Source organism: Scyliorhinus torazame, chromosome 2 (assembly GCF_047496885.1).
Source record: "Scyliorhinus torazame isolate Kashiwa2021f chromosome 2, sScyTor2.1, whole genome shotgun sequence".
Taxonomy (NCBI): domain Eukaryota; kingdom Metazoa; phylum Chordata; class Chondrichthyes; order Carcharhiniformes; family Scyliorhinidae; genus Scyliorhinus; species Scyliorhinus torazame.
The window spans coordinates 391,442,511-391,469,818 of NC_092708.1; the positions used below are offsets into that span (position 1 = coordinate 391,442,511).

A 27,308-nucleotide genomic window follows, 5' to 3' on the forward strand; every position below is an offset into this window, starting at 1 on the left:
ACAGGCGAGCCTGCTTGTTCCTCACGATCTCACTTGCTTTGTTATTCAATGTTACACCTCCGATAATGACTTGAGCTGATGATTTAAAATCACTGCATCCGTTGACAAAAATCAAAAGATTTGTCCTCGAACTCGCCGTGCTCATCCTGAAATGCCTTTGAAGTTTTGTGGGTTTTAATCTTTCCTTTGCCAGTACTTCCCTGTATGTAACACACATGAATTTTGCATCCTGATTTGCAGTGGCACAATTAATAAACCCATAACCTCAAGATATCATCTTTCTATTGCTTTGTTCCTGTTTTCAGCTTCTTGTTCATGGGTTGTTCACCAGAGGCCCTGGAGTTCTGGAGCTGGCAGCTACAAAATGGAGGAATCTCTCGCGCGCCCGGAGTACGTGATTTCAGTGTACCGGGCGCGTGACCTGCACTCTACCGCTGCTTCTGGAGAGAAGACTCCAGCCATTTTTAAAAAGAATCTGCTCCTGGGTCAGTGCTCTGATATCAGGAGGAGGCGGTCTGCCTCACTGGGCTCCGGGCCTGCGCACTGCTGAGGGGGGCACGCATGCGCGGGACAGGCGGCATTCTGAAAGCCGATCGCAGCCGGCATTTTTAAAAGCCGGTCACGGCCGTTGGGCTCTTCTTCCCGTGATCGGGAACGCCGCGACCGATGGCCCCGTGACCCGCTTACGGCCCATCTGTGGGTCACGACCCTGACTTTGAAAATAACTGTGCTAAATGACTCATTGAACCCGGTGAAGACCAATCAACCCCTTTTGGTTTAAGGCTGCTTTATGATGCCTCTGTGGTTTTGTGCATGATTGAAGCATGGTCCATGTTAGTCTAGAAGAAAATTCTGCATGTTGTTCAGATAATTGAAAGAAAACGGGTTAAAGTGATATGGGGAACAAAAGGGATTTGAGAATAAGGGGCAGTCACATGTGGAGGATAAGCAGCAACATGCCGTGGTTCAGGCAAGCAAATGTTTTTGTGTGCTAATTTCCAGTTCCCCTTGTGCGGGGAAATTGAGTTAAAACACAGATCAACCACATTCTAATTGAATGGTAGAGCAGGCTCGAGGAACCAAATAGCCCACTTTTGTTTCTAGGTTCCTTCCTATTGATTGATTAATTGTCACATGTACCAAGTACAGTGAAAAACAATTTTCTGCGGCCAAGGGAACGTATGATTCGGATGTTATGGGTGTTAATGCTAAACAATGGAGCATCTGCACTTTGTACATCCAGTTTCGACGCCTAGCACTCCCTGGTCAGATGTAGCACGGTAAGATGCAGAGTGAAGCTCCTGATAAATTCTGCACCAACTTCCACCTCCCCACACCACTCCAGCCCACCAATCTTTCCCACACTAGCCTTTCTGTGGCCTGTCTTAAGTACAGAATTAAGACTGTTTAATTCCCATTGCATATTACAACTACCAGAGAAGGATTTTTATATCACCCGCCTGGGCTGCATTTGAACTCAAATGTACCAGAGGTAAACCGTGACTAAATGCTAGGCCTCTCTATTTCGCTGTGGGCTGAAGAAAGAACTGCTCTCCCCCCCCCCCCCCCCACCCCACCCCCCATGCTGCTGTCAGCTACAATTTCCACACACCAACGCATACCCTGGACTTTGAGGAATTAGTTCCAACAAAAGCACTCGTGACTTTTTCTTTCATCCTTCAGAATTTGAGTGGGTTCCGAAAAAACAGACCGAGAACGTGAAAACATCTAATTTAAAGCCACAGTCATCGGCATCGGCAGCACCCTTCTATCCCATCAGAAAAACAAAGCTTCCCATCATTGACCATTTGCAAAACAGGGACTTGAGGACAGCCAGGAGAGGTAAGAGAAAAGTCCAGGATTTGTTTAAGAAGTTGTTTAAATCAGGAGGGAGTGCTTCCCAGTGCACCGTCTCCTCCCAGTTGTGTACCACCCACCCAGGAAGATTGTTTTAAATGTCTCAATCTGTTAATGCCTCAGTTTTTATTTTCTTCACAACCAAGTGGGTGTATGCAATATTTGAACTCCTAAGATGAGAGAGAACTTACATTTCTATAATGCCTCAGAACGTTTAAAATCTCTTCACATCCAAGGAATATTTTGTCACTGTTATGCTGGTAAATGTGACAATCAGATGCAGGCAGCAGAGGAGTATCAGTTAACGGGGGATACATTCGCCCCTTTTTCAGCCATTAAACGGCGGTAAATCTGACCAATTTAGCACTGAGGCGACATAACGTGTTCGGGCCACTCTTAGAGGCATTCTTGCGTATCATAGGTGAGCACCTTAAACGTTGGTGGCTTCTCGGGGAGGTGAGGGCTAGGTTAGAGAGTGGAGCAGTCTCAGGGAGGGCCAGTCCGGAACTCATAGCAATATAGGAATTGCTACATAGTAAAAGACCAAAGTCATCATCTTCCATCTTGGTAATCACCTGATATAATAATTGAGTTGTTAACTAATCCTAGCAATCAATCGCTGTCAAGGAATTGATATCATACCCAGAAATGAGATGTAAAAAACCCCACTGGTGGAGAGCTTTGGGAATCATTTATCCAAAGTTATGTATTCCAAGTGCGCCACACTCACCACAAGTCACACCTCAAATTGCCCATTTACTGAACCCCAAAATGTTATTTTGTGGTAAAAATCTATTTTACTTTTAAATGGATGAAGACAAATTGCTCCCACTATCTGCATCACGAGAGTGTAGCCCAATCAAGGACAGTGCCTGTCTGCCAGAACTGGAGGCCTAATCAGAGGCTGGCTGCTGGCACAAGTGGAGTTGGTTACTGCTGAGGTTGTAGGGAGCAGAGAAGTGGCTGCCTCCAGGCTGAGGCAGACAGGCCGGGGGGAACTGGGGAGGGGTGGAGTGGGGTGGGGGGGGGGGAATGCATCCTTCAGTTGCCACGTCGTAGCTACGTGGGTGGTCATTCCTGCCACCTCTTGTGCCATGAAGGAACTATAAAGGATAGCACCCCTGGGAACACCCTGGAGGCTGCCAGCAGTCACCTGGTGGCATTCGTACGGATCTGTGACCCCCTATTGGCAGCCAGTAAAATGCCAATGGGGGTGGGAAATAGCTGATAATTGGCCGTTTTATTGGTTGTGCCGCAGGGGTTCCCATTGATTTCCATGTCCAGTGGAGACTGAATGTTGTCAGGTTCTCTATTTTAAGAGGCCTCCCATCTCCCAGCCAACCTCCAGAGGGTTGGTGAAAGAGGCACTCTCAACAGGAGGCCTTGCACACCTTGGTTTTCCAGAGAGCACTTCTCCAAGCTGTACCTGAGCCAAAAGCTGCCTGTCTGCGGGCGGTGCTTCCCCAGGGAGGTGGGTACTAACTGTGCCATCTCCAGCAACTGGACCTGCAGCTACAAAGATTAGTGTGGTACTATCTGTAGCCATCAGGGTGACTGGGCCCATCAGAACAAGGAAAATTGTCAAAATAGTGTGGTTTTCTGTCCATCGTTATATCCAAGTGGCCACAAAGGTCTGGATGTCAGAAAAGGGGACGCTGTTATTTTCTCTGTAAATAAAGAGAGGGCAGCAGGGGAGCACAGTGGTTAGCACTGTTGCTTCACAGCGCCCAAGGACCTGGGTTCGATTCCCGGATTGTGTCACTGTCTGTGTGGAGTCTGCACGTTCTCCCCGTGTCTCTGTGGGTTTCCTCCGGGTGCTCCGGTTTCCTCCCACAAGTCCTGAACGACGTGCTTGTTAGGTGGATTGGCCGTGCTAAATTGCCCTTTAGTGTCCAAAAATGTTAGGTGGGGTTATTGGGCTACGGGGATAGGGGTGGAGGTGGGAGCTTAGTGCTCTTTCCAAGGGCCGGTGCAGACTTGATGGGCCGAATGGCCTCCTGCTGCACTGTTAATTCTGTGAGTTTATGATTCTAGATGCAGGAGAAGACGGCATGTGGTTTTTCCGGGCATGTGCGATTCCCCATGGTGCAGGGAGTCATCGACTGCGTGCACTTGGCCATTGCAGGCACTGCATCGGAATGTGGAGATGTACCAAAACTGCAAGCTGCAGTTGATGTGTGACCACTTCCAGAACATCAGGCAGAATCCTCCAATGCCCCATGTTACTGGGTTCAATAGCAGGCTGGGTGGAGAATTTGGTGGGGGGTCCAAAAGGTGGTTTCATGCCAACGAGAAATAACAATGGGATTGTCAATTACTGTCTGCCAATGGCATGGAGCTGGTTTGCTCCTTGCCCGACTGGAATCTACCCCCCCCCACATTCAATCGTACGTGACACCAGTGGGAAATCATGCAGGTTCAGAACACCTGGACCAACATGGCATGCAAAATTTGGGACTTACCTTAAGAAGTCCTTGGCCAGTTTGCGTAAATCTGAAGAGAAGATGGAGGCCTCCAGTGACCAGACCTTGGAACACCACATGCATCCCCTCTGTGAGGTAGCATCCATGAAGTTGTTATTCTCAATGCAGCAACTTCACCAAGGGGATAGGACCTTTCTCCGGGGACCTCACCAAGGGATAGGATCTTCCTCGAGCAACTGCCTTCAGGGATAGGACCTTCCTCTGGGGACTTCACCAAGGGATAGGACCTTCCTCCGGGAAGTTCACCAAGGGACAGGACCTTCCTCGAGCAACTGCCCTCAGGGATAGGATCTTCCTCTGCGGACTTCACCAAGGGATAGGGCCTTCCTCCAGCAACTCAACCAAGGGATAAGACCTTCCTCCAGGGACCTCACCAAGGGATAGGACCTTCCTCCGGGGAGTTCACCAAGGGGATACGACATTCCTCCGGGAAACTCACCAAGGGATAGGACCTTCCTCAGGGGACTTCACCAAGGGGATAGGACCTTCCTCTGGGTATCTCACCAAGGGATAGGGCCTTCCTCCGGGGACCTCACCAATGAGTTAGGACCTTCCTCCGGGTACCTCACCAAGGGGATAGGACCTTCCTCAGGAGAGTTCACCAATGGGATAGGACCTTCCCCCACGGACTTCACAAAGGGATAGGACCTTCCCCCATGGACCTCACCAAGGGATAGGACCTTTTCCCATGGACTTCACCAAGGGGATAGGACCTTCCTCCGGGGACCTCACCAAGGGATAGGACCTTCCCCCATGGACTTCACCAAGGGGATAGGACCTTCCTCCGGGGATCTCACCAAGGGATAGGACCTTTTCCCATGGACTTCACCAAGGGGATAGGACCTTCCTCCGGGGACCTCACCAAGGAATAGGACTTTCCCCCACGGACTTCACCAAAGGATAGGACCTTCCTCAGGGGATTCGACCAAGGGATAGGATCTTCCTCAGGGGACTTCACCAAGGGATAGGACCTTCCCCCATGGACTTCACCAAGGGGATAGGACCTTCCCCTGGAGACCTCACCCAGGGATAGGACCTTCCTCCGGGGACCTCACCAAGGGATAGGACCTTCCTCAGGGGACTCGACCAAGGGATAGGAAATTCCCCCACGGACTTCACCAAGGGGATAGGACCTTCCTCCGGGGACCTCACCAAGGGATAGGACCTTCCTCCAGGGACCTCATCAAGGGATAGGATCTTCCCCCAGAGAATTTGTCAAGGGATCGGATTGTCCAGTTGCAGGTAGAAGACAGCAGGAAGTACTTACTGTTGGGTGGCGAGGATCCATTGTCAGTGGTAATGGGAGTGGGAATCTCTGGGAGGACTTTGTGGAAATTGATGGAGGTAAGGGACCCCCTGCAGGAAGGCTGTCTGCGAATGTATCATCAGACTCCAATTCCCCTGAGTGAATCCACAGGCCACCATTTCTCAACGTTTCCTCATCTTATCATCCTTTTGTTGCATCTCATCACAGTGTGCCCTTGGCCATAATGCTGAAATAAAAAAACACCACAAAGCAACCGTTTCATACCAACTTTATCCAACAATTCACCATTGAATAAAACACAATCAAGTTGGTGACCCATGACCTTCCCCATATGGTTTTGTACGGCGATGATCATGTCTCACCATCTTGATTGAGGTTTTTGAAGAAGTGGCGAAGAAAACTGACGAGGGAAGGGCTGTGAATGTAGTTTATATGGACTTTGGTAAAGCATTTGACAAGGTCCCACATGGCAGACTGGTACAAAAACTAAAATCAGATGGGATTTGAGGTGGGCTGGCTGGATGGATACAGAACTGGCTTGGTTGTAGAAGACAGAGGGTAGCAATGGAAGAGTGTATTTCAGAATGGAAATCTGTAGCTAGTGGTGTTCCACAGGGATCAGTGTTGGTACCTCTGTTGTTTGTAGTATATACAAATGATCTGGAGGAAAATGTGGGTTGTCTGATTAGTAAGTTTGTGGATGACACGATTGGCAGAGTTGTTGGTAGTGCCGAGGATTGTCAGAGGATACAACAGGATATATAGATAGATTGGAGACTTGGGCACAGAAATGGCAGATGGAGTTTAATCCGGACAAATGTGTGGTGATGCATCTTAGTATGAATTAGACTGTAAATGTCAGAACCCTTAGGAACATTAACATACAGAGGGATCTGGGCGTGCAGGGCCACAGTTCCCTCAGTGTGGCAACACCGGTGGCCAAGGTGATTAAGAAGGCATATGGCTTGCTTGCCTTTATCAGCCGGGACATTGAGTGCAAGAGTTGGGAAATCACGTTGCAGCTATACAAAACCTTGGTTCGGCTGCATTTGGAGTATTGCGTGCAGTTCTAGTCGACACATTATCAGAAGGATGTGGAAGCTTTGGAGAGATTGCAAAGAAGGTTCACCAGGATGTTGCCTGGTCTCGAGGGTGTTGAATAGGTTGAAGAAACTAGAATTGTTTTCACTGGAAAGACGGAGGCTGAGGGGAGACCTGGTAGAGGTCCACAAAATTATGAGAAGCATAGACAGGGTGGATGGTCAGAGGCTTTTTCCAAGAGTGGAAGTGGCAATTATAAGGGAGCACAGGTTCAAGGTGAGAGGGGGAAAGTTTAAGGGGATGGATGGACTAAATGTTCCACACAGAGGGTGGTGGGTGCCAGGAACACGCTGCCAGGAAGCCGGCATATTCGCAACATTTAAGAGGCACTTGGATGGGTACATGAGTCGGGTGGAAATAGAGGGCCAAGTAGGGGCAGAAGTTTTTTAAGTTTGGGCGTCATGATCAGCACAGGCTGGGAGGGCCGAAGGGCCTGTTCCTGTGTTGTACTTTTCTTTGTATTACTCAAATTATCTTCCTGTGCATTCCCTTAGTCTTGTCGATGCGAGTGGTATTCCTATACAATGCTCCTACCCCAGTGGCTGCTCTATTGCTGGTGGACGGCTGCAGTGGGGGGCAGGATTGTAAATGGCCTTGCAGGATGCTGTTAAGCAACTCTGGGTTAAGGTCTCAGCTTTAGGTCTGGGTTGGCTGGCTGACAGGCAATAGCAGGAGCATGGGTGGTGTCAGAGTGGAGGGAGCATGAACACTCACACTCTGACAGGACTTGTGCACCATGCTATTCCCCTGGGGCAGCGCTGTAGCAAACCTCATAATCCAGACAGCAGGTTGCTGGAAAGCTGGCAGGCTACTGGCTGCAGGCCCACAAGTGGTTTTGAAGAGTTTACTGCGACTTCCAAATTAGAAAGAATGGGCTGCAAGCCCTGTGCCAAATTGGAACTGAACTCCTTCATACGCCTCGGCAGTGACAGATCTGCTAATAACATCAATATTGCCAATATTATAACATTGAGCTTTTCTACATGCACGTCCATTAGCCTTGCCCTACATCCTGCCCCATTAAAATTCTCAAGTGAGTCCTGTGTGGCAGAGCTCGCACATGACCTTTCCACCTGGTGGACAGGCTGTCCTTTCCCATTGGCCTGGCTGCAGCCAACTCAAGCCTGGTGAAATATGCAGCTCCCACCCCCATGCTACAGTTTAAGGTGCACATAGCGTCCCAGTGTACCTGTATCTGAGCAGGTGCACACAGCGTCCCAGTGTACCTGTATCTGAGCAGGTGCACACAGCATCCCAGTGTACCTGTATCTGAGCAGGTGCACTCAGCGTCCCAGTGTACCTGTATCTGAGCAGGTGCACACAGCGTCTCAGTGTACCTGTATCTGAGCAGGTGCACACAGCGTACCAGTGTATCTGTATCTGAGCAGGTGCACACTGCGTCCCAGTGTACCTGTATCTGAGCAGGTGCACACAGCGTACCAGTGTACCTGTATCTGAGCAGGTGCACACAGAGTCCCAGTGTACCTGTATCTGAGCAGGTGCACACAGCGTACCAGTGTACCTGTATCTGAGCAGGTGCACCCTGCATCCCAGTGTACCTGTATCTGAGCAGGTGCACACAGCGTCCCAGTGTACCTGTATCTGAGCAGGTGCACCCTGCATCCCAGTGTACCTGTATCTGAGCAGGTGCACACAGCGTCCCAGTGTACCTGTATCTGAGCAGGTGCACACAGCGTACCAGTGGACCTGTATCTGAGCAGGTGCACTCAGCGTCCCAGTGTACCTGTATCTGAGCAGGTGCACACAGCGTACCAGTGTACCTGTATCTGAGCAGGTGCACACAGCATCCCAGTGTACCTGTATCTGAGCAGGTGCACTCAGCGTCCCAGTGTACCTGTATCTGAGCAGGTGCACACAGCGTCTCAGTGTACCTGTATCTGAGCAGGTGCACACAGCGTACCAGTGTACCTGTATCTGAGCAGGTGCACACTGCGTCCCAGTGTACCTGTATCTGAGCAGGTGCACACAGCGTACCAGTGTACCTGTATCTGAGCAGGTGCACACAGAGTCCCAGTGTACCTGTATCTGAGCAGGTGCACACAGCGTACCAGTGTACCTGTATCTGAGCAGGTGCACCCTGCATCCCAGTGTACCTGTATCTGAGCAGGTGCACACAGCGTACCAGTGTACCTGTATCTGAGCTGGTGCATCCTGCATTCCAGTGTACCTGTATCTGAGCAGGTGTACACAACGTACCAGTGTACCTGTATCTGAGCAGGTGCACACTGCGTCCCAGTGTACCTGTATCTGAGCAGGTGCACCCTGCATCCCAGTGTACCTGTATCTGAGCAGGTGCACACAGCGTATCCGTGTACCTGTATCTGAACAGGTGCACACAGCGTCCCAGTGTACCTGTATCTGAGCAGGTGCACACAGCGTCCCAGTGTACCTGTATCTGAGCAGGTGCACACAGCGTCCCAGTGTACCTGTATCTGAGCAGTTGCACACTGCATCCCAGTGTACCTGTATCTGAGCAGGTGCACACAGCGCCCCAGTGTACCTGTATCTGAGCAGGTGCACACAGCGCCCCAGTGTACCTGTATCTGAGCAGGTGCACACAGCGTCCCAGTGTACCTGTATTTGAGCAGCTGCACACAGCGTCCCAGTGTACCTGTATCTGAGCAGGTAGCTGTGAGATCAAATGTCATTGCTCCTTCTTCAGTGCCTTGTTCCCTCTCCTACTCTTATTCTTCCAACATTGGCCCCCAGGTGACAGTTCATGGGCGGGATTCTCCAGTTGCCGACGCCGAAATCGCGTTCGGCTGGAGAATCCCCATTTGCAGCGAAATCGGGGGCGACGCCACTTTTGGGATGCTCTCCTCAAAAACGGCGTACTTGGGGAGTATGCGGCACGCCGTGTGGACAGTCTCAGGACCATAGGTAGGTAAAAAACGGGATCAGGTCCTACAAGCTGAATTTAGGGAGTTAGGAGTTAAACTAAAAAGTAGGACCTCAAAGGTAGTAATCTCAGGATTGCTACCAGTGCCACGTGATAGTCAGAGTAGGAATGACAGGATAGCTCGGATGAATACGTGGCTTGAGAGATGGTGCAAGAGGGAGGGTTTCAAATTCCTGGGACATTGGGACCGGTTCTGGGGGAGGTGGGACCTGTACAAATCGGACGGTCTGCATCTGGGTGGGACCGGAACCAATGTTCTCGGAGGTGTGTTTGCTAGTGCAGTTGGGGAGGGTTTAAACTAATGTGGCAGGGGGATGGGAACCGATGTAGGAAGTCAGTGGGGACAGAAACAAAAGGCAGGAAGGGAGAGTGTGTAAAGCATGACCTGAGAAAGCAGGGCAGAGAACAAGGAAGGTCTGCATTAAACTGCATTTATTTCAATGCAAGGGGCCTGACGGGCAAAGCGGATGAACTCAGGGCATGGACGGGCACATGGGACTGGGAAATTATAGCTATGACTGAAACATGGCTAAGGGAGGGGCAGGACTGGCAGCTCAATGTTCCGGGGTACAGATGCTATAGAAAGGATAGAACAGGAAGTAAGAGAGGAGGGGGAGTGGCGTTTTTGATTAGGGAGAACATCACGGCAGTACTTAGAGGGGATATATCCGAGGGTTCGCCCACTGAGTCTATATGGGTGGAACTGAAAAATAAGAAGGGAGAGATCACCTTGGTAGGACTGTACTACAGGCCCCCAAATAGTCAGCGGGAAATTGAGGAGCAAATATGTAAGGAGATTACAGATAGCTGCAAGAATAATAGGGTGGTAGTAGTAGGGGACTTTAACTTTCCCAACATTGACTGGGATAGCCATAGCATTAGGGGCTTGGATGGAGGGAAATTTGTTGAGTGTATTCAGGAGGAATTTCTCATTCAGTATGTGGATGGACCGACTAGAGAGGGGGCAAAACTTGACCTCATCTTGGGAAACAAGGAAGGGCAAGTGACAGAAGTGCTAGTGAGAGATCACTTTGGGACAAGTGACCATAACTCCATTAGTTTTAAGATAGCTATGGAGAATGATAGGTCTGGCCCAAGAGTTAAAATTCTTAATTGGGGCAAGGCCAATTTTGATGGTATCAGACAGGAACTTGCAGAGGTAGATTGGGGGAGACTGTTGGCAGGCAAAGGGACGGCTGGTAAATGGGAGGCTTTTAAAAATGTGTTAACCAGGGTGCAGGGTAAACACATTCCCTTTAGAGTGAAGGGTAAGGCTGGTAGAAGTAGGGAACCCTGGATGACTCGAGATATTGAGACTCTGGTCAAAAAGAAGAAGGAGGCATATGACGTACATAAGCAACTGGGATCAAGTGGATCCCTTGAAGAGTATAGAGATTGTCGAAATAGAGTTAAGAGGGAAATCAGGAGGGCAAAAAGGGGACATGAAATTGCTTTGGCAAATAATGCAAGGGAGAATCCAAAGAGATTCTACAAATACATAAAGGGGAAAAGAGTAACTAGGGACAGAGTAGGGCCTCTTAAGGATCAACAAGGGCATCTATGTGCAGAGCCACAAGAGTTGGGTGAGATCCTGAATGAATATTTCTCATCGGTATTCACGGTGGAGAAAGGCATGGATGTTAGGAAACTAAGGGAAATAAATAGTGATGTCTTGAGAAGTGTGCATATTACAGAGGAGGAGGTGCTGGAAGTCTTAAAGCGCATCAAGGTAGATAAATCCCCGGGACCTGATGAAATGTATCCCAGGGTGTTGTGGGAGGCTAGGGAGGAAATTGCGGGTCCCCTAACAGAGATATTTGAATCACCGGCAGCCACAGGTGAGGTGCCTGAAGATTGGAGAGTTGCGAATGTTGTGCCCTTGTTTAAGAAGGGCAGCAGGGAAAAGCCTGGGAACTACAGACCGGTGAGCCTAACGTCTGTAGTAGGTAAGTTGCTAGAAGGTATTCTGAGAGACAGGATCTACAAGCAACTACAAGGACTGATTCGGGGCAGTCAGCATGGCTTTGTGCGTGGAAAATCATGTCTCACAAATTTGGTTGAGTTTTTTGAGGGGGTGACCAAGAAGGTAGATGGGGACAGTGCAGTAGACGTTGTCTACATGGACTTTAGCAAAGCCTTTGACAAGGTACCGCATGGTAGGTTGTTGCAGAAGGTTAAAGCTCACGGGATCCAGGGTGAGGTTGCCAATTGGATTCAAAATTGGCTGGACGACAGAAGACAGAGGGTGGTTGTAGAGGGTTGTTTTTCAAACTGGAGGCCTGTGACCAGTGGTGTGCCTCAGGGATCGGTGCTGGGTCCACTGTTATTTGTGATTTATATTAATGATTTGGATGAGAATTTAGGAGGCATGGTTAGTAAGTTTGCAGATGACACCAAGATTGGTGGCACAGTGGATAGTGAAGAAGGTTATCTAGGATTGCAACGGGATCTTGATCAATTAGGCTAGTGGGCCGACGAATGGCAGATGGAGTTTAATTTAGATAAATGTGAGGTGATGCATTTTGGCAGATCGAATCAGGCCAGGACCTACTCAGTTAATGGTATGGCGTTGGGGAGAGTTATAGGACAAAGAGATCTAGGAGTACAGGTTCATAGCTCCTTGAAGGTGGAGTCGCAGGTGGACAGGGTGGTGAAGAAGGCATTCGGCATGCTTGGTTTCATTGGTCAGAACATTGAATACAGGAGTTGGGACGTCTTGTTGAAGTTGTACAAGACATTGGTACGGCCACACTTGGAATACTGTGTGCAGTTCTGGTCACCCTATTATCGGGAGGATATTATTAAACTGGAAAGAGTGCAGAAAAGATTTACTAGGATGTTGCCGGGACTTGATGGTTTGAGTTATAAGGAGAGGCTGGATAGACTGGGACTTTTTTCCTTGGAGCGTAGGAGGCTTAGGGATGATCTTATAGAGGTCTATAAAATAATGAGGGGCATAGATAAGGTAGATAGTCAACATCTTTTCCCAAAGGTAGGGGAGTCTAAAACTAGAGGGCATAGGTTTAAGGTGAGAGGGGACAGATTCAGAAGGGCCCAGAGGTGCAATTTCTTCACTCAGAGGGTAGTGAGTGTCTGGAATGGGCTGCCAGAGGTAGTAGTAGAGGCGGGTACAATTGTGTCTTTTAAAAAACATTTAGATAGTTACATGGGTAAGATGGGGATAGAGGGTTGTGGGCCAAGTGCGGGCAACTGGGACTAGCTTAATGGTAAACACTGGGCGGCATGGACTGGTTGGGCCGAAGGGCCTGTTTCCATGCTGTAAACTTCTATGATTCTATGATAGCCTGAGGCTCTCCCCTGATGCTCCGTCCCCGATGGGTCGAGTTCCCGACAGTGTGGGTCACTCATGCTATTTTTGTTTGTGAACCCGGCGTGCTGGTTGCCAGTCCAGTGCCGCCACAGTCGGGGGGGGGGGGGGGGGGGGGGAGCCGTTCTGCTGGCCGGGGGGGGGGGGGGCGGGGGGGGTTTGGCAGGTGCTGGGGGGACTGGTCCAGGGGTGATGAGGGGGGTTACTGGGGGTCATTGTTTGGCAGGCCAGGTCTGCGAGCGGCCGGCGTCATGTTGTGTGCGAGGCCCCCGACCCGGCTATTCTCCGGCCGTATCCGCTGGTAAAGCCGGGGGCTTTATGCTGCGTGGCTGCAAGCCCCCCACCAGACGGAGGATCGGTGTAGCTTTTGCGGCGGTTTTTCTGGTTAAAACACCGCTGTTCCCACGCTGGCATCAGCACATGGTCTGCAAATCACAGAATCAACCTCATATGTATCTGAAAGAAGAATAGGTGATAGGAAAGGGTGAAAAGAAAGATGTGTTCTAATTGTTTCATCTATGCTGCTAGTCATTGCCATGTTAGAAATGTTGCTCCATGAGAGTGAGAACATACAATTGTACCTGTCCCCCAGCCTGTGTCACCGCTGTTATCTCCTGTTAGGGGCTTTTCACAGTAACTTCATTGCAGTGTAATGTAAGCCTATTTGTGCCAATCAAGATTATTATAAAAATTATGGCTACCTTTTGCTGAAAGAGAGGGGGAAGATTGTTAGTGCGACCTTCATGCTCTATGTTTGGGTGATTCCAATAAGGACTGGTTTGGTCATTGAAAATCAAATCACTTTTTATTCATTCATGGGATGTGGGCAATGCTGGCAAGGGCAGCAATTATTGCCAATTTCTAATTGCCCTAGAGAAGATAATCTGTCTCTCATAATATTGGCTGAGGGTCAAATATTGACCAGGACACCAGGATGAATTGCTCTTCTTAAAAAAAGAGCCCTTTTGGATCTTTCATATCCGCTTGAGGGCACATTCATCTTAGTTGAAAGGCAGACCTCTGACTGTGCAGCTCTGACATTAATGCACCCACGAGGCTGCATTAATAATATCAACTGAGTGAAACTTGAACTCATCGTCTCATAACTCAGGGGCTAGAGAGCCTGATGGAAGAAGGGGCTAGAGAGCTACCACTGATCCATCGCTGACAATATATGTCATTGCTGCTTTAACCCCCATACCCACTCCACTGAGTTCACATGAGGATACCCAAAAGAGCAAGAAACAACACTTGAGTATTACTGAGCGTAAGAAAATACAGAGAATCGTGAACACCGCCCAGTCCATCACACGAACCTGCCTCTCATCCATTGACTCCATCTACACCTCCCGCTGCCTGGGGAAAGCGGGCAGCATAATCAAAGACCCCTCCCACCCGGCTTACTCACTCTTCCAACTTCTTCCATCGGGCAGGAGATACAGAAGTCTGAGAACACGCACGAACAGATTCAAAAACAGCTTCTTCCCCGCCGTTAGCAGACTCCTGAAAGACCCTCTTATGGACTGAGCTGATCTCTTCACGCATCTTCCCTGTAGAGTAGCACTACACTCCGTATGCTTCACCCGATGTCTATGCCTCTGTATTTACATTGTTTGTTTAACATAAGTCCGATATTTTTAATGTATGGAACGATCTGTCTGGACTGTACACAGACAATACTTTTCACTGTACCTCAGTACACGTGACAAGAAATCAAATCAAATCAAAAAGAGAAATGCTGTCAAAGCTTTTCATCTTACACTCACCAGGACAGTTTCTCAACGATGCAAAATCTCAAAGCAAACAATAATTTATACCACATGAAGCAAGGGAGCTAAAATGTATTTTACTGATTACCATGCTTTTGCTTTTTTCGAATATAGAAACTCTCTATAAGGTTTTTGCTGTGCCTCCATCGCTTCTAACCGCAGGTAACTTCAGGTAAGTGAAAAGGATTCAACTTTCAATTGCTGGTGTGGTTTTCATAATTATAGAAATGTCAGTATAGTAAGTTGATTCCAATATGCCTGTACCACATCAGAATCCGCTCTTTCCTTTCCCCATTTCATTATTAATTAAACATGTTTGTAATTCCATTTTAAACATTTTGATTGAGTCAAAACCAAATTGAAATTCTCAAGGTAAAGATTTAATTCACATACTCTGGGTTATTGTAACTTAACCACTCACTACACTACCATACCCGTGATCATAGTATTAAATCCTGGAGTTGGCCTTCAAACAACAGCCTCCATGTTTCAAAGATTTAGAGTACTGAGCCAAGCTGAATCTCAGTGTTTGATATGTTAAGAAATAGGAACAGGAGTGAACATGCAGCCCTCTGAGCCCACTCTGCGATTCAATGCGATTATGGCTGGCCTTCTACTTCAAAACCATTTTGCTGCTCCATTCACATACCCACTGATGTTGACGAAGGGCTGCATTCTCCACTGCCCGCAGCTGGCACAGGGACCTGTGAACCAGCGGAAAATGCAGCATTGTCAAAGAAATAGGATCAGCGCCATATCCAAAGTGGTGCCCCGCTGGCAGTGGTATCGAGGTTCACGTCCTGCACCTGCTAGACAACGGATTCTCTACACCTGCATAATTCCCCGGTCCTCTGGGCCAGGATTTCCGTGGCCATGGATTGGTGCAGGAATTTGTCAGCATGGCCCTGGTGCGGTGGACCTTGTGCTAGGCTAAGGGGTAAGTCCTTAAGGTAGGTGCCCCAAAGCCTATCGAAGGGCCCCCTCACATCTTCCTCACAATGCAAATCCTGGCCACCCCACCAGATCCCTTCCCATAACAAAGATCCCCACCAGACCACATCAAAAGCAGTTAAGTACTTTTGCTTCCTCTTTTTCTCATCAGAAAGAACTTAACTGCTTTTGATGTGGCTAAAAGCTGTCAATCATAGCTAGATGTTTATAAACATTGGTTAGTTTCACAGCAAGGTACTTGAGATCCATTCAAGCATGACGGGATATGAAATTAAACAATCCAGACATCTGACTGCCTGGACAATGTCAATCACAGCCTAGTAAAAGAAATTTCTCATTAATGTAAATAAAAGCCTTGCATGTCAAAGAATCTGAGGGGGTTTAAACCCTAGAGATGTGAGCTGGGATTCTCCGCCGGGGTGATTCTCCATTATGCCGGCGCTCGGGGGTTTCCCGACGGCGTGGGGCTGCCCCACAATGGGTAACCCCATTGACTGGCCGGCGTAACGGAGAAACTTGCCAGCCGGTCAGGGCAGAAATGTGGCCCGACGGGGCGGAGAATCCGGCCCGTGATTTTTGCTTTATAGAAATTTACAGCTGCTGCTTTCACCACCTGAGGTATACTCCGGGTGCCGTGATATCAAGAAACGGCCTAAGGCACTGGATACTGCAAAGGCTTTGGGCCCTGTCAATATTCCGGCTATAGTACTGAAGACTTGTCTTCCAGAACTTGTCGCACCCCTAGCCAAGCTGTTCCAGTACAGCTACAACACTGGCATCTACCCGTCAATGTGCAAAATTGCCCAGGTGTGTCCTATACACAAGAAATAGGACAAAAGCCCAGTCCATCACACAAACCTTCCTCCGATCCATTGACTCCATCTACACCTCCAGCTGCCTGGGGAAAGCGGGCAACATAATCAAAGACCCTTCCCACCCGGCTTACTCACTCTTCCAACTTCTTCCATCGGGCAGGAGATACAAAAGTCTGAGAACACGCAAGAACAGACTCAAAAACAGCTTCTTCCCCGCTGTAACCAGACACCTAAACAACCCTCTTATGGACTGAACTGATTAATACTACACCCCTGTATGCTTCACCCAATGCCAGTGTTTATGTATTTACATTGTCTACCTTGTGTTGCCCTATTATGTATTTTCTTTTTACTTTATGTTATTTTCATGTTCTAAATGACCAGTTTGAGCTGCTCGCAAAAAAATACTTTTCAATAACTCGGTACACGTGACAATAAACAAATCCAACAAATCCAAATGCAACCCAGCCAATTACTGCCCTGTCAGTCTATTCTCCACCATCAGCAAAGTGATGGAAGGAGTCATCAACAGTGCTATCAAGCAGCACTTACTGAGCGATAACCTGCTCACAGATCCTCAGTTTGGTTCCGCCAGGGTCACTCAGCTCCTGACTGTCGTGCTAAGCACAGTAAGATAACACGGGCTGCAACTGGATGCAGCTTTACCTGAGAGATACTCCACACCTTGAAGTTAATTCAATATGATTTATTGAACCTGTCACACAGTTAGCTCAATCCTCTGTGAGTTCGACTCTCTGCTAACCTAGTGTGATTAATCTGTCTGACTGAACCAGACTAGCTCTTAGCCACGTGCTGTAGGAGTTATATGATATATACACCCTGACTCACACTGTAGATGTCACCAGTGGAAAGAGGCGGAGTGTGAGTACCTCGTGCCTTTTATAGTGGGAAACCACCCCCAAGTGTTCTGCCTGCTGATTGGTTATGTCCTGTTCGCTGTATTCATTAACTGCCTGCTTGTATCTCATTATGGCATGTCTGCATATCATGACACTGACTTCATCACAGCCTTGGCTCAAACATGGACAAAAGAGCTCACTGCTCGAGGTGAGGTGAGTGACTGCCCTTGACATCAAGGCAGCATTTGACCGAGTGTGGCATCAAGGAGCCCGAGCTAAACGAGTCAATGGGAATCAGGGGAAAACTCTCCGCTGACTGGAGTCATACCCGGCACAAAGGAAGATGGTTGTGGTGGTCGGAGATAAATCATCTCGACTCCAGGACATCACGTCAGGAGTTCCTCAGGGTAGTGTCCCAGGCCCAACCATCTTCAGTTGCTTCATCAATGACCTCCCTTCCATCATAAGGTCAGAAGTGGGGATCTTTGTGGATGACTGCACAATGTTCACCACCATTCGTGACTCCTCAGATAATGAAGCTGTTCACGTCCAAACAATATCCAAGCTACAGCCGGCAAATGGCAAGTTTGCTACTGGGTGTGTTTGGTTTCGTTTTACACTTGGAACTGCCTCCAGTAAGACAAGGTGTGAATTCCAAACCCCAACCCTCCCCAACCAGGCAGAGAAATAAATCTTCCTACATCTACCCTGTCGAGCCCGGTAAGAGTTTTGTATGTTTGTTTGAGATCTCCTCTCATTCATCTGAACTCCAGTGAATAAAGGTCCAGTCTATTAATCTTTCCTCATTGGACAACCCCTCCATCCCAGGAATTAGTTAGCTGAACCTCTGTTGCACTCATTCTATCTTTCCTTGGGTAAGGAGTTCAAAACTTCACACAACACTCCAGGTGCGGTCTCACCAAGGTCCTGGAGAATTGCAGTCAGCCATCTTAACTCCTGTACACTGAATCTCTTGTAATAAAGTCCAACATACAATTTGCCTTCTTAAATGCTTGCTGTACCTGCATGTTAACTTTCAGTGACTCATGAACAAGGACATCCAAATCCCTGTGAAGTTCATTGTGATTATTGATTCATGGAAAATGAATTATACATAGAACTTATAGTATAGAAACAAAAAATCAGTACAATTGGTTTGTGCTGTTTGTGATCCACACAAGCCTCCTCGGACTTTATTTCCTTCGTCCCGCTGTCCAGATTCTCCTTAAAATGCTTCAAGCTTCACAATTTTATGAATGAATATGCCCCAGTCCAAGAAAATACGTGCATTGATGTTGTTGTAAACATTTAAGACCTGGTGTTAATTATTAAAAGGCTGGTTTAATGTGTTCATGCCCAATACCTTACAGCAGTGCAAACCCCTCAACAATGACTGACTGCCAGTCCCCACTGGATTCAGCTCAGCCTGTGGAGCAGGCACACTTACACGATGTGGCTCCTAGTCACCAAGAGGAGGTGTGTTCAGTTGAGAACCCGTCCGCGGTCCAGTCGGGTTTGGCCAGTAGCAGATTAGGAAATGGCAGAAGCTCTCAGCCTTTCCCTGGAAAACAAGGTAATGTCCTTTTCAGGAGATATTGAGAAATTTAATTTGATTCATTAATATTTATTAATAAGAGCATTATAGCACTCATGAATCATTATGAATTGTAATCCAAAGATGGGCATTAACTGGAAATGTAAATGCACGCAGGCTGCAACTGTGTTCGGAGTGCTTGCTTGTAATTTGAACATTTGTCAGTAAAAATGTGTAAAGATTGTCCCCAGTTAGAGCCTTCATCAACTGGCATCTAACATGGTAATAAAGAGACTTGCTTAAAGGTGAAATTAGGAAGCTAAAAAAAAATTCAGGCAGAAAATTTGAATCCTAGAAGCCATTGTGGAAAATAGTAGAAAGTCTGTGTAAATTGTTGGGCTGTGAATTATCCGCTGTTGTTCTCGGAGTATGAATTACATGGCCAGAGTATGAATCACATGACCAGTGTAAGTCTGAAGTGGATATGTGACATGTGTAATGCCTATTCATACATACAAATTAGGAGCATGAGCAGGCCACTCGCCCCTTCGGGCCTGCACTGCCAGTCAATAAAATCCCGGCTGATCACATTTTAACCTGAACTTCACATTCCTGCCTACCCCAATAACCTCGCACCACCTTGCTTGTCAAGAATCTATCTATTTCTGTCTTTAATGATCTTCAAAGATTTTGTCGAAGCCACTTTTCGAGGAAGAGAATTCCAAATTTTCACAGCCCTCTTGAGTGAAATATTTTCCCTCATCTCTGTCTTCAATGGGTGAGCCTTTACTTTTAAACAGGGACCTCCAGTTAGAGTCAGAGAGTTTTACAGCACAGAAAGCGGCCCATTCGGCCCACTGTGCCTGCACCAGTCTTCAAACACCCATCTATTCTAATCTCATTTTCCAGCACTTTGTCCGTAGCCTTGATCTAGTTCTAGATTCTCCGACAAGAGCAGATTGGACAGAGGGCAGTAGAGATTAAATAACAAAAGGTTTCATGGTACAAAAGCCAAAGGGAGTGTATGCCCCCTGCCTCCTATCTTGAACCCAGTCTCCATCCCTATCCCTGGCACCTTCCAGATTGGTCTCGGCAGAAATCCCCAAACCCCAATTTACCTTCTAATGCTGCTCCATTGACAATCGTCGTTGTTGACCACCGGGAGCCCCAGCAATGGCCATTGCTCTCAGTTGATTTACCAGGGTTACAGGGCTGCTGGCCATCTGATTGACCCGCTGTGTCTGTAGTCGGTCAACAATGATGATTGTCGATGGATCAGGATTAGAAGGAAAATTGGGGTTTGGGGCTTTTCGATGGGAATTCTTTCCAGATTAGTCTCACCCCCGAGACAATTAACAGTCCACCAGCCATAAAACAGAGCAGCAAATACCCCACCACCCCTTTTGAAATGTCAGGAATATAATGGCCGCAGCAGGTTGGAATATCATGTTGGGAAGCAAATTAGAACTCCCTCCACAGTACACGATTGGTATGTTTTAGAGTAGAGCAGAGCACCCCCTATTGTAATGTTCAGATGTCAAGTGAGAAGATTGGACTCTGCAGTGATAGCTCCCATGTATTACTAGCCTGGGACATTTACCTAGCTTCTAACATCAAACCCAACAGGACACATTACATTGAGTCACTCTGGTTTCAATTTTTGTGACGCTTTTTTCTCTCCCTTTTTTAGCTTTCAGCGAGGAGGAGGTGAACACCTCTGATAATGCAGATAGGAAGTTGGCAATCGCAAGGAAAGGAATGGAGAACCAGGCTGGATCAGATCGAAGGACTGCGTTTACACAAACGTGGCAGGCCATGCGACCATACAACACTCAGTCTGCAAATAAGCAGCTATCAATTGTCATCCCCCACGTCTTGTCAACAAATCCCACCAGGGGTACTGTGCCAATGACACCAAAATACAGACCAGAATTAAGGACCAGCAAAGAGTCAATCATTCAAAACAGGTGAGGGAAACATCTGGGCAGTTTCACTGATTCCCCGGGTGTATTTCAGCTTTGTGTATCCATCCCCAGCTGCTATCCCAGATCTTGTGTGCACAGCTAGTCACCCATCTAGCCCATTCTTCATGTAGCCACATCTGGCTACTTGGAAACCCAAATTCTGCCAGTGAGAATCCCAAATTTAAAAAAAATTATTTTGATGAAAATGGGATGTGATTTCAATTTGCTTATTTTAACTTTTTATGTGTTGGTAAGTGGTGAGATGAAGAGCAGTGTATGAGTTTTTAATCAATGTGATTGTTTAATTTCCTTGGGTTACTAAATAATGGCAGATGTTTGTTAATAATTATATTTACCTGTATTGCTTGTTGGACATTTCCTGCTAAAATTAATATATATGGTTAAAGTAATGCCTTAGCCACACCTATGCCCAATTAGCAATTATTATTGGACAACACTGCCCAAGTCAGTATATATGCCTCAGTTTTATCTTCCCACAACTAAGGGCCATGCCTTCAGCTGCCTAGTTCCTAAACTCTGCAATTCCTTTTCTAACTTCTCATCTTCTCGCTTTCTTCCGCTTAGGCATTCCTAAAACCAAACTTGTTTGGCCACCCTTGATCGCCTGCCCTAATAAATTCTCATGCAGCTCAATGTTAATGATCATATAAGCATGCTCCTGTGAAGTACTTTGGTGCATAAAGAGGCTACATAAATGCAGTTTGTGTTGATAATGTATGCACAACCTTTTTGCCCAATGTTGCATGCACTACTCCCACTTGCTGCCCTCCTCACTTGGTGCACACCTTCCCTCTCCATCCTCTAATCATCCCTCTATACATACACAATTATAACCAGTGGGATATAAATTGGTGCACCGAAGTATGGGATTATGGCTCAGCAATGGATTTTGAAAGCATTGCTTGGAAGATATAGGGGTCAATGTCCTACCACCTTCAATGAGCTCTGAACATATACTCCCAGATCCCTTTGCTTCTTTTTGGAATATTACCCTTTATTTTTTTATTTTCTGTTCATGTTCATTCTACCAAAATGCATCACTTCACACTTCTCCGTATTGAACTTCATCTTTCACCTATCTGTCCATCCATCAACTTGTCTATGTCCTTTTCAAGTTCTCCATTATCCTCCTCAGTTTACAATGCATCTAAATTTTGAGTCATCTGAAAACCTTGAGCTAGACCCCGTACACCAAGATTTAGATCATTAATATACACCAGGAAAAGCAAGGGCCCCAATATCGGCCCTGTGGAACTCATAGAATCATAGAATTTACAGTGCAGAAGGAGGTCATTCAGCCCATCGAGTCTGCACCGGCCCTTACAAAGAGCACCCTACTGAAGCCCACATATCTACCCCATCCCCGTAACCCAGTAACCCCCACTGAACATTTTTTGGACACTAAGGGCAATTTATCATGGCCAATCCACCTAACCCGCACATCTTTGGACTGTGGGAGGAAACCGGAGCACCCGGAGGAAACCCACGCAGAAACGGGGAGAATGTGCAGACTCCGCACAGACAGTGACCCAAGCTGGTAATCGAATCTGGGATCCTGGAGCTGTGAAGCAACTGTGCTAACTACTATGCTACCGTGCTGCCCCCACAACTCCATCACAAACCTTCTTGCAGCCCAAAAGATACCTATCTCTTTTTCCTATCACTCAGGCCATTTTGCATCCATGTTGTCACTGTGCCTTTTATTCCATGGCACTGTATCAAATGTCTTTTAAATTACATTCCTCCAGCTGCCATGGTGGGATTAGAACCCATGTTCCCAGAGCATTAACCTGAGGCTCCAGATCACTAGTCTAATTACATTACCACTACACCCCTTGGTCTCTTCTTAGGCAGAATTTTGATCGGGGTTATGGGGAGCTAGGCAGGAAAGTGGAGTTAAGGCCACAAGCGAATCAGCCATTATCTTACTGAATGAATGGAGGAGCAGGTTCGAGGGGCCAAATCGCCTACTCTTGTTCGTGTTTCTTATGATCTCTGAACCAGGCAAGTCTGCAGTACAGTACTTCGAGGCACTGTTAATAATGACAAGCCTTTGTGAGTGATTATGAAAACTTGGAGGGATGGAGGTGCCAGTGTCACTGCACAGACTGTTCTTCCCAATTGGTTGTAGATAACCATGCAAGCCACTTACCCAACAGGCTTGTTGGTTCTAACTGGACAAGCAGCTGGGAAGCTCACCGACACTCTGCACGGGTAATTGGTCTGGTTTTAGTTGGTTCAATTTCAGCAACACCGATGAGTACTTTTGTCAAAGTGCATGGCATTGGTTCCTATTGAGGGAATATCTTAACACCACAATAGGTGTGATGATTGTGGTGTTTGTCCCTTTAAGGGCAGCACAGCAGAAGAGGGGAACCTGGCTGAGGGACCAATTGGGACTGAGAGTGGGGGATGACCACAGTGGGTGGCGTCCTCTCTTAGGCAGCCAGAAAACATAGGGACTGGTGCAGCCGGTGGGTGGCTCCAGGGCCTGCTGGCCTCTGTGCAATATTTCCTTATTAATAACTAACAGTGGTGTCCCTGATGAAGTCTGTAGTGTGCAGTTATTATATTGGTGATGATAACATGGATTAATGATGACACTGCCTGTGACCCGACACGTGAGAGTATTGTACTTTAATCAAAGTCTGAAGAGGAGAAACTACTCACCCAAATGATTGTCTTTGGACTAATAGACCCAGTGAGATGCTGAGATATTGTCAGATGCTGAGGGACAGACGCAGAGTAAACCTGAATCGGTCGGTGCCGTCAGAAGTTTGGAAGTGTATATTTTTTTTAGCAAAGAGAAAATTACCCTCAGAAGCAAGAATTGCAACTCAAGTAAAAAGGGAAAATGCCCCAAGGAGCTACAGCGAGTTTTTTTAAAAAGCGCAGGAAAATGAAGAGGCTGAGATTGTCGGGAGGGTCCGTGATAGCTGCTGCTGCACTGAGGGACCTCGAACCGAGAGGTTCTGGGTCCGTGATAGCTGCTCCTGCACTGAGGGACCTCGAACCGAGAAGTTCTGGGTCCGAGATAGCTGCTCCTGCACTGAGGGACCTCGAACCGAGAGGTTCTGGGTCCGTGATAGCTGCTCCTGCACTGAGGGACCTCGAACCGAGAAGTTCTGGGTCCGTGATAGCTGCTCCTGCACTGAGGGACCTCGAACCGAGAAGTTCTGGGTCCGTGATAGCTGCTCCTGCACTGAGGGACCTCGAACCGAGAAGTTCTGGGTCCGTGATCAAAGAACAAAGAACAAAGAAATGTACAGCACAGGAACAGGCCCTTCGGCCCTCCAAGCCCGTGCCGACCATGCTGCCCGACTAAACTACAATCTTCTACACTTCCTGGGTCCGTATCCCTCCATTCCCATCCTATTCATGTATTTGTCAAGATGCCCCTTAAATGTCACTATCGTCCCTGCTTCCACCGCCTCCTCCGGTAGCGAGTTCCAGGCACCCACTGCCCTCTGTGTAAAAGACTTGCCTCGCACATCTACTCTAAACCTTGCCCCTCGCACCTTAAACCTATGCCCCTTAGTAATTGACCCCTCTACCCTGGGGAAAAGCCTCTGACTATCCACTCTGTCTATGCCCCTCATAATTTTGTATACCTCTATCAGGTCTCCCCTCAACCTCCTTCGTTCCAGTGAGAACAAACTGAGTTTATTCAACCGCTCCTCATAGCTAATGCCCTCCATACCAGGCAACATCCTGGTAAATCTCTTCTGCACCCTCTCTAAAGCCTCCACATCCTTCTGGTAGTGTGGCGACCAGAATTGAACACTATACTCCAAGTGTGGCCTAACTAAGATTCTATACAGCTGCAACATGACTTGCCAATTCTTATACTCACTGCCCCGGCCAATGAAGGCAAGCATGCCGTATGCCTTCTTGACTACCTTCTCCACCTGTGCTGCCCCTTTCAGTGACCTGTGGACCTGTACTCCTAGATTTCTTTGACTTTCAATACTCTTGAGGGTTCTACCATTCACTGTATATTCCCTACCTGCATTAGACTTTCCAAAATGCATTACCTCACATTTGTCCGGATTAAACTCCTGCACTGAGGGACCTCGAACCGAGAAGTTCTGGGTCCGTGATAGCTGCTCCTGCACTGAGGGACCTCGAACCGAGAAGTTCTGGGTCCGTGATAGCTGCTCCTGCACTGAGGGACCTCGAACCGAGAAGTTCTGGAGTTTTGGCGAGAAGAGAAAAAAAAGAAAGAAAAGACGTTCGAGTTTAAAACAAAACGGTCCTTTGGACCAGTTTACCAGTGAACTCGACAGAAACGGGCACATCAGAAAGAGGAGGCAAATCGGACTCTCCATGTAGCTCAAAGAGAAAGAAAAAGCCGCAGAGATCGCTGGAGAGCTTGCCAATAGTGCAGAGAGGTTTGACAGGTTTGCGAGGGAGGAACAGCGGGCTTCCGCCGAAACTTCAAAAGCCCGGGGAAAGCACAGAATGGCAGCGGCTGACAGGTTCTTTTTAAATGACAGTCTTAAAGCGGAAATGTATTTAACACAACAACCACAAGACGAAACAAACGACAATGGACAGGAAAATTGGAGAAGACACCAGGTAGAGGGCAACTCTCAAAAAATGTCCACAAGCAACAGAAACCTCAGAGGAGAGGCAATGGAAGACCCTGGAGCGAGAGATTGGATTGGATTTGTTTTATTGTCACCTGTACCGAGATACAGTGAAAAGTGATGTTCTGTGTGCAGTCCAGGCAGATCATTCCATACATGAAAGAAACATAGGAAATACATAAATACACAATGTAAATACATAGACACAGGCATCGGGTGAAGCATACAGGAGTGTTGTACTAGTCAGTAGTCAAGATATGTTAAGAGATCAGATCAGTCCGTACGAGGGTCATTCAGGAGTCCGGTCACAGCGGGGAAGAAGCTGTTTTGAACCTGTTAGCGAGTATTCTCAGACTTTTATATCTCCTGCCCGATGGAAGAAGTTGGAAGAGTGAATACCCTGGGTGGGAGGGGTCTTTGATTATGCTGCCTGCATAATCTGACAGACCCCAGAATGAGGGCACCAACAGAACCTAGAAGGAGGCACTGAAAGACAATAAATGATCAAATGAAGGGCAACAGGAAAACTCCAGAATGGAAACAAGGCAACATTTAATCAGAGACAGACCCGACCAACAGTGGAGCCAAATAGAGTTTAGCTGAAGCTAAGAGAAGTAGAAATGAAGATTTCATTTGTGAACTACTGAACATAGAGGAAACAACAAAAATAATTAAAGCTTCAGGGAAGACATTAAAACAACATGAAGAAATGACTGACAGCAAATTTTGAAAAAAAAGCAAACATTTACAAAATCAATTTAAGAAGCGGGAGACCTTAATGAGACAATGGTGAATAATAATAATCTTTATTGTCACAAGTAGGCTTACATTAACACTGCAATTAAGTTACTGCTAAAAGCCCCTTCCGGCGCCTGTTCGGGTACACAGAGGGAGAATTCAGAGTGTCCAATTCACCTAACAGCACGTCTTTCGGGACTTGTGGGAGGAAATCGGAGCACCCGGAGGAAACCCACGCCGACACGGGGAGAACGTGCAGACTCCGACACCGACAGTGACCCAAGCCGGGAATCGAACCTGGGACCCTGGCGCTGTGAAGCAACAGTGCTAACCACTGTGATGCCGTGCCGCCCAAGCTGAACTCCAAGAAGAAGCAACCAGAAAATAAGAGCAAATCCAGTGAAGAATTGAATCAGGAAAATAAGAACTTGGCGAAAGGAAGTTTGGCAATGAGAAATTAACTGAAGCGGTATAAACCGTAATATTGAATCAGCAATTCAGACAGAGAAGGAAACTGAGATTACGCGCAAGATTGCTGAAGTGGCCACGCGAATGGAAAAGCACAAGAATCAACAAGATAAAATAGTCGATGAAAAAGATACTGAATTAAAATGCTGAAAAGAGAAGAAACTTCATCACACCACCTATGTACGAGAATCCGAGTACCATGGCCATTCCTTCACATGTGACAGACCGAGAGTGTGAGAATCTGTTAAGACATAAGTCCCTGTTGTATTGTGATGATGTGTGCCTGCATCCATAAAAATGTAAAGGTGCTCGGCAGAGCAAGGATCAACATGGGACTGGAGAGTGGCACTAGAGAACATGTAGGACAGAACCCAGTAAGCAACCAGCCTGTATGGAAGAGTGCCATGCAACACCCTGTTTAGAACTGTACATAGCTAAACCTACCAGAAGAAGTGTTTATGTTGAAATGCACAAGCCTTAAGGTCTCATCAATGAGCCATCACCGTACTCCAAGAAACAGAAAAACTCTTTCAAAGACTCGATTTATCATTTCCCAGCTTGCATGTAATGTTTAATTAGAATTTGGGCTTGAGTAACTTATGATGTGGAGGTGCCGGCGTTGGACTGGGGTGGGCACAGTAAG

At 47.4% G+C, this 27,308-nt stretch overlaps 1 protein-coding gene across 4 annotated transcripts in view; it reads left to right on the plus strand.

The window, feature by feature from the left end:
* Window positions 1-27,308, plus strand: part of LOC140405816 (cytosolic carboxypeptidase 2-like) — a 310,411-nt gene that overhangs the window by 281,229 nt on the left and 1,874 nt on the right. For all 4 annotated transcript variants that reach the window (XM_072494234.1, XM_072494236.1, XM_072494235.1 and 1 more), the window contains 4 exons: window positions 1,684-1,842; window positions 14,840-14,897; window positions 18,722-18,924; window positions 20,576-20,852. In XM_072494234.1, the coding sequence (XP_072350335.1) occupies window positions 1,684-1,842; window positions 14,840-14,897; window positions 18,722-18,924; window positions 20,576-20,852 (697 nt within the window). The remainder of the gene's footprint in view (window positions 1-1,683; window positions 1,843-14,839; window positions 14,898-18,721; window positions 18,925-20,575; window positions 20,853-27,308) is intronic.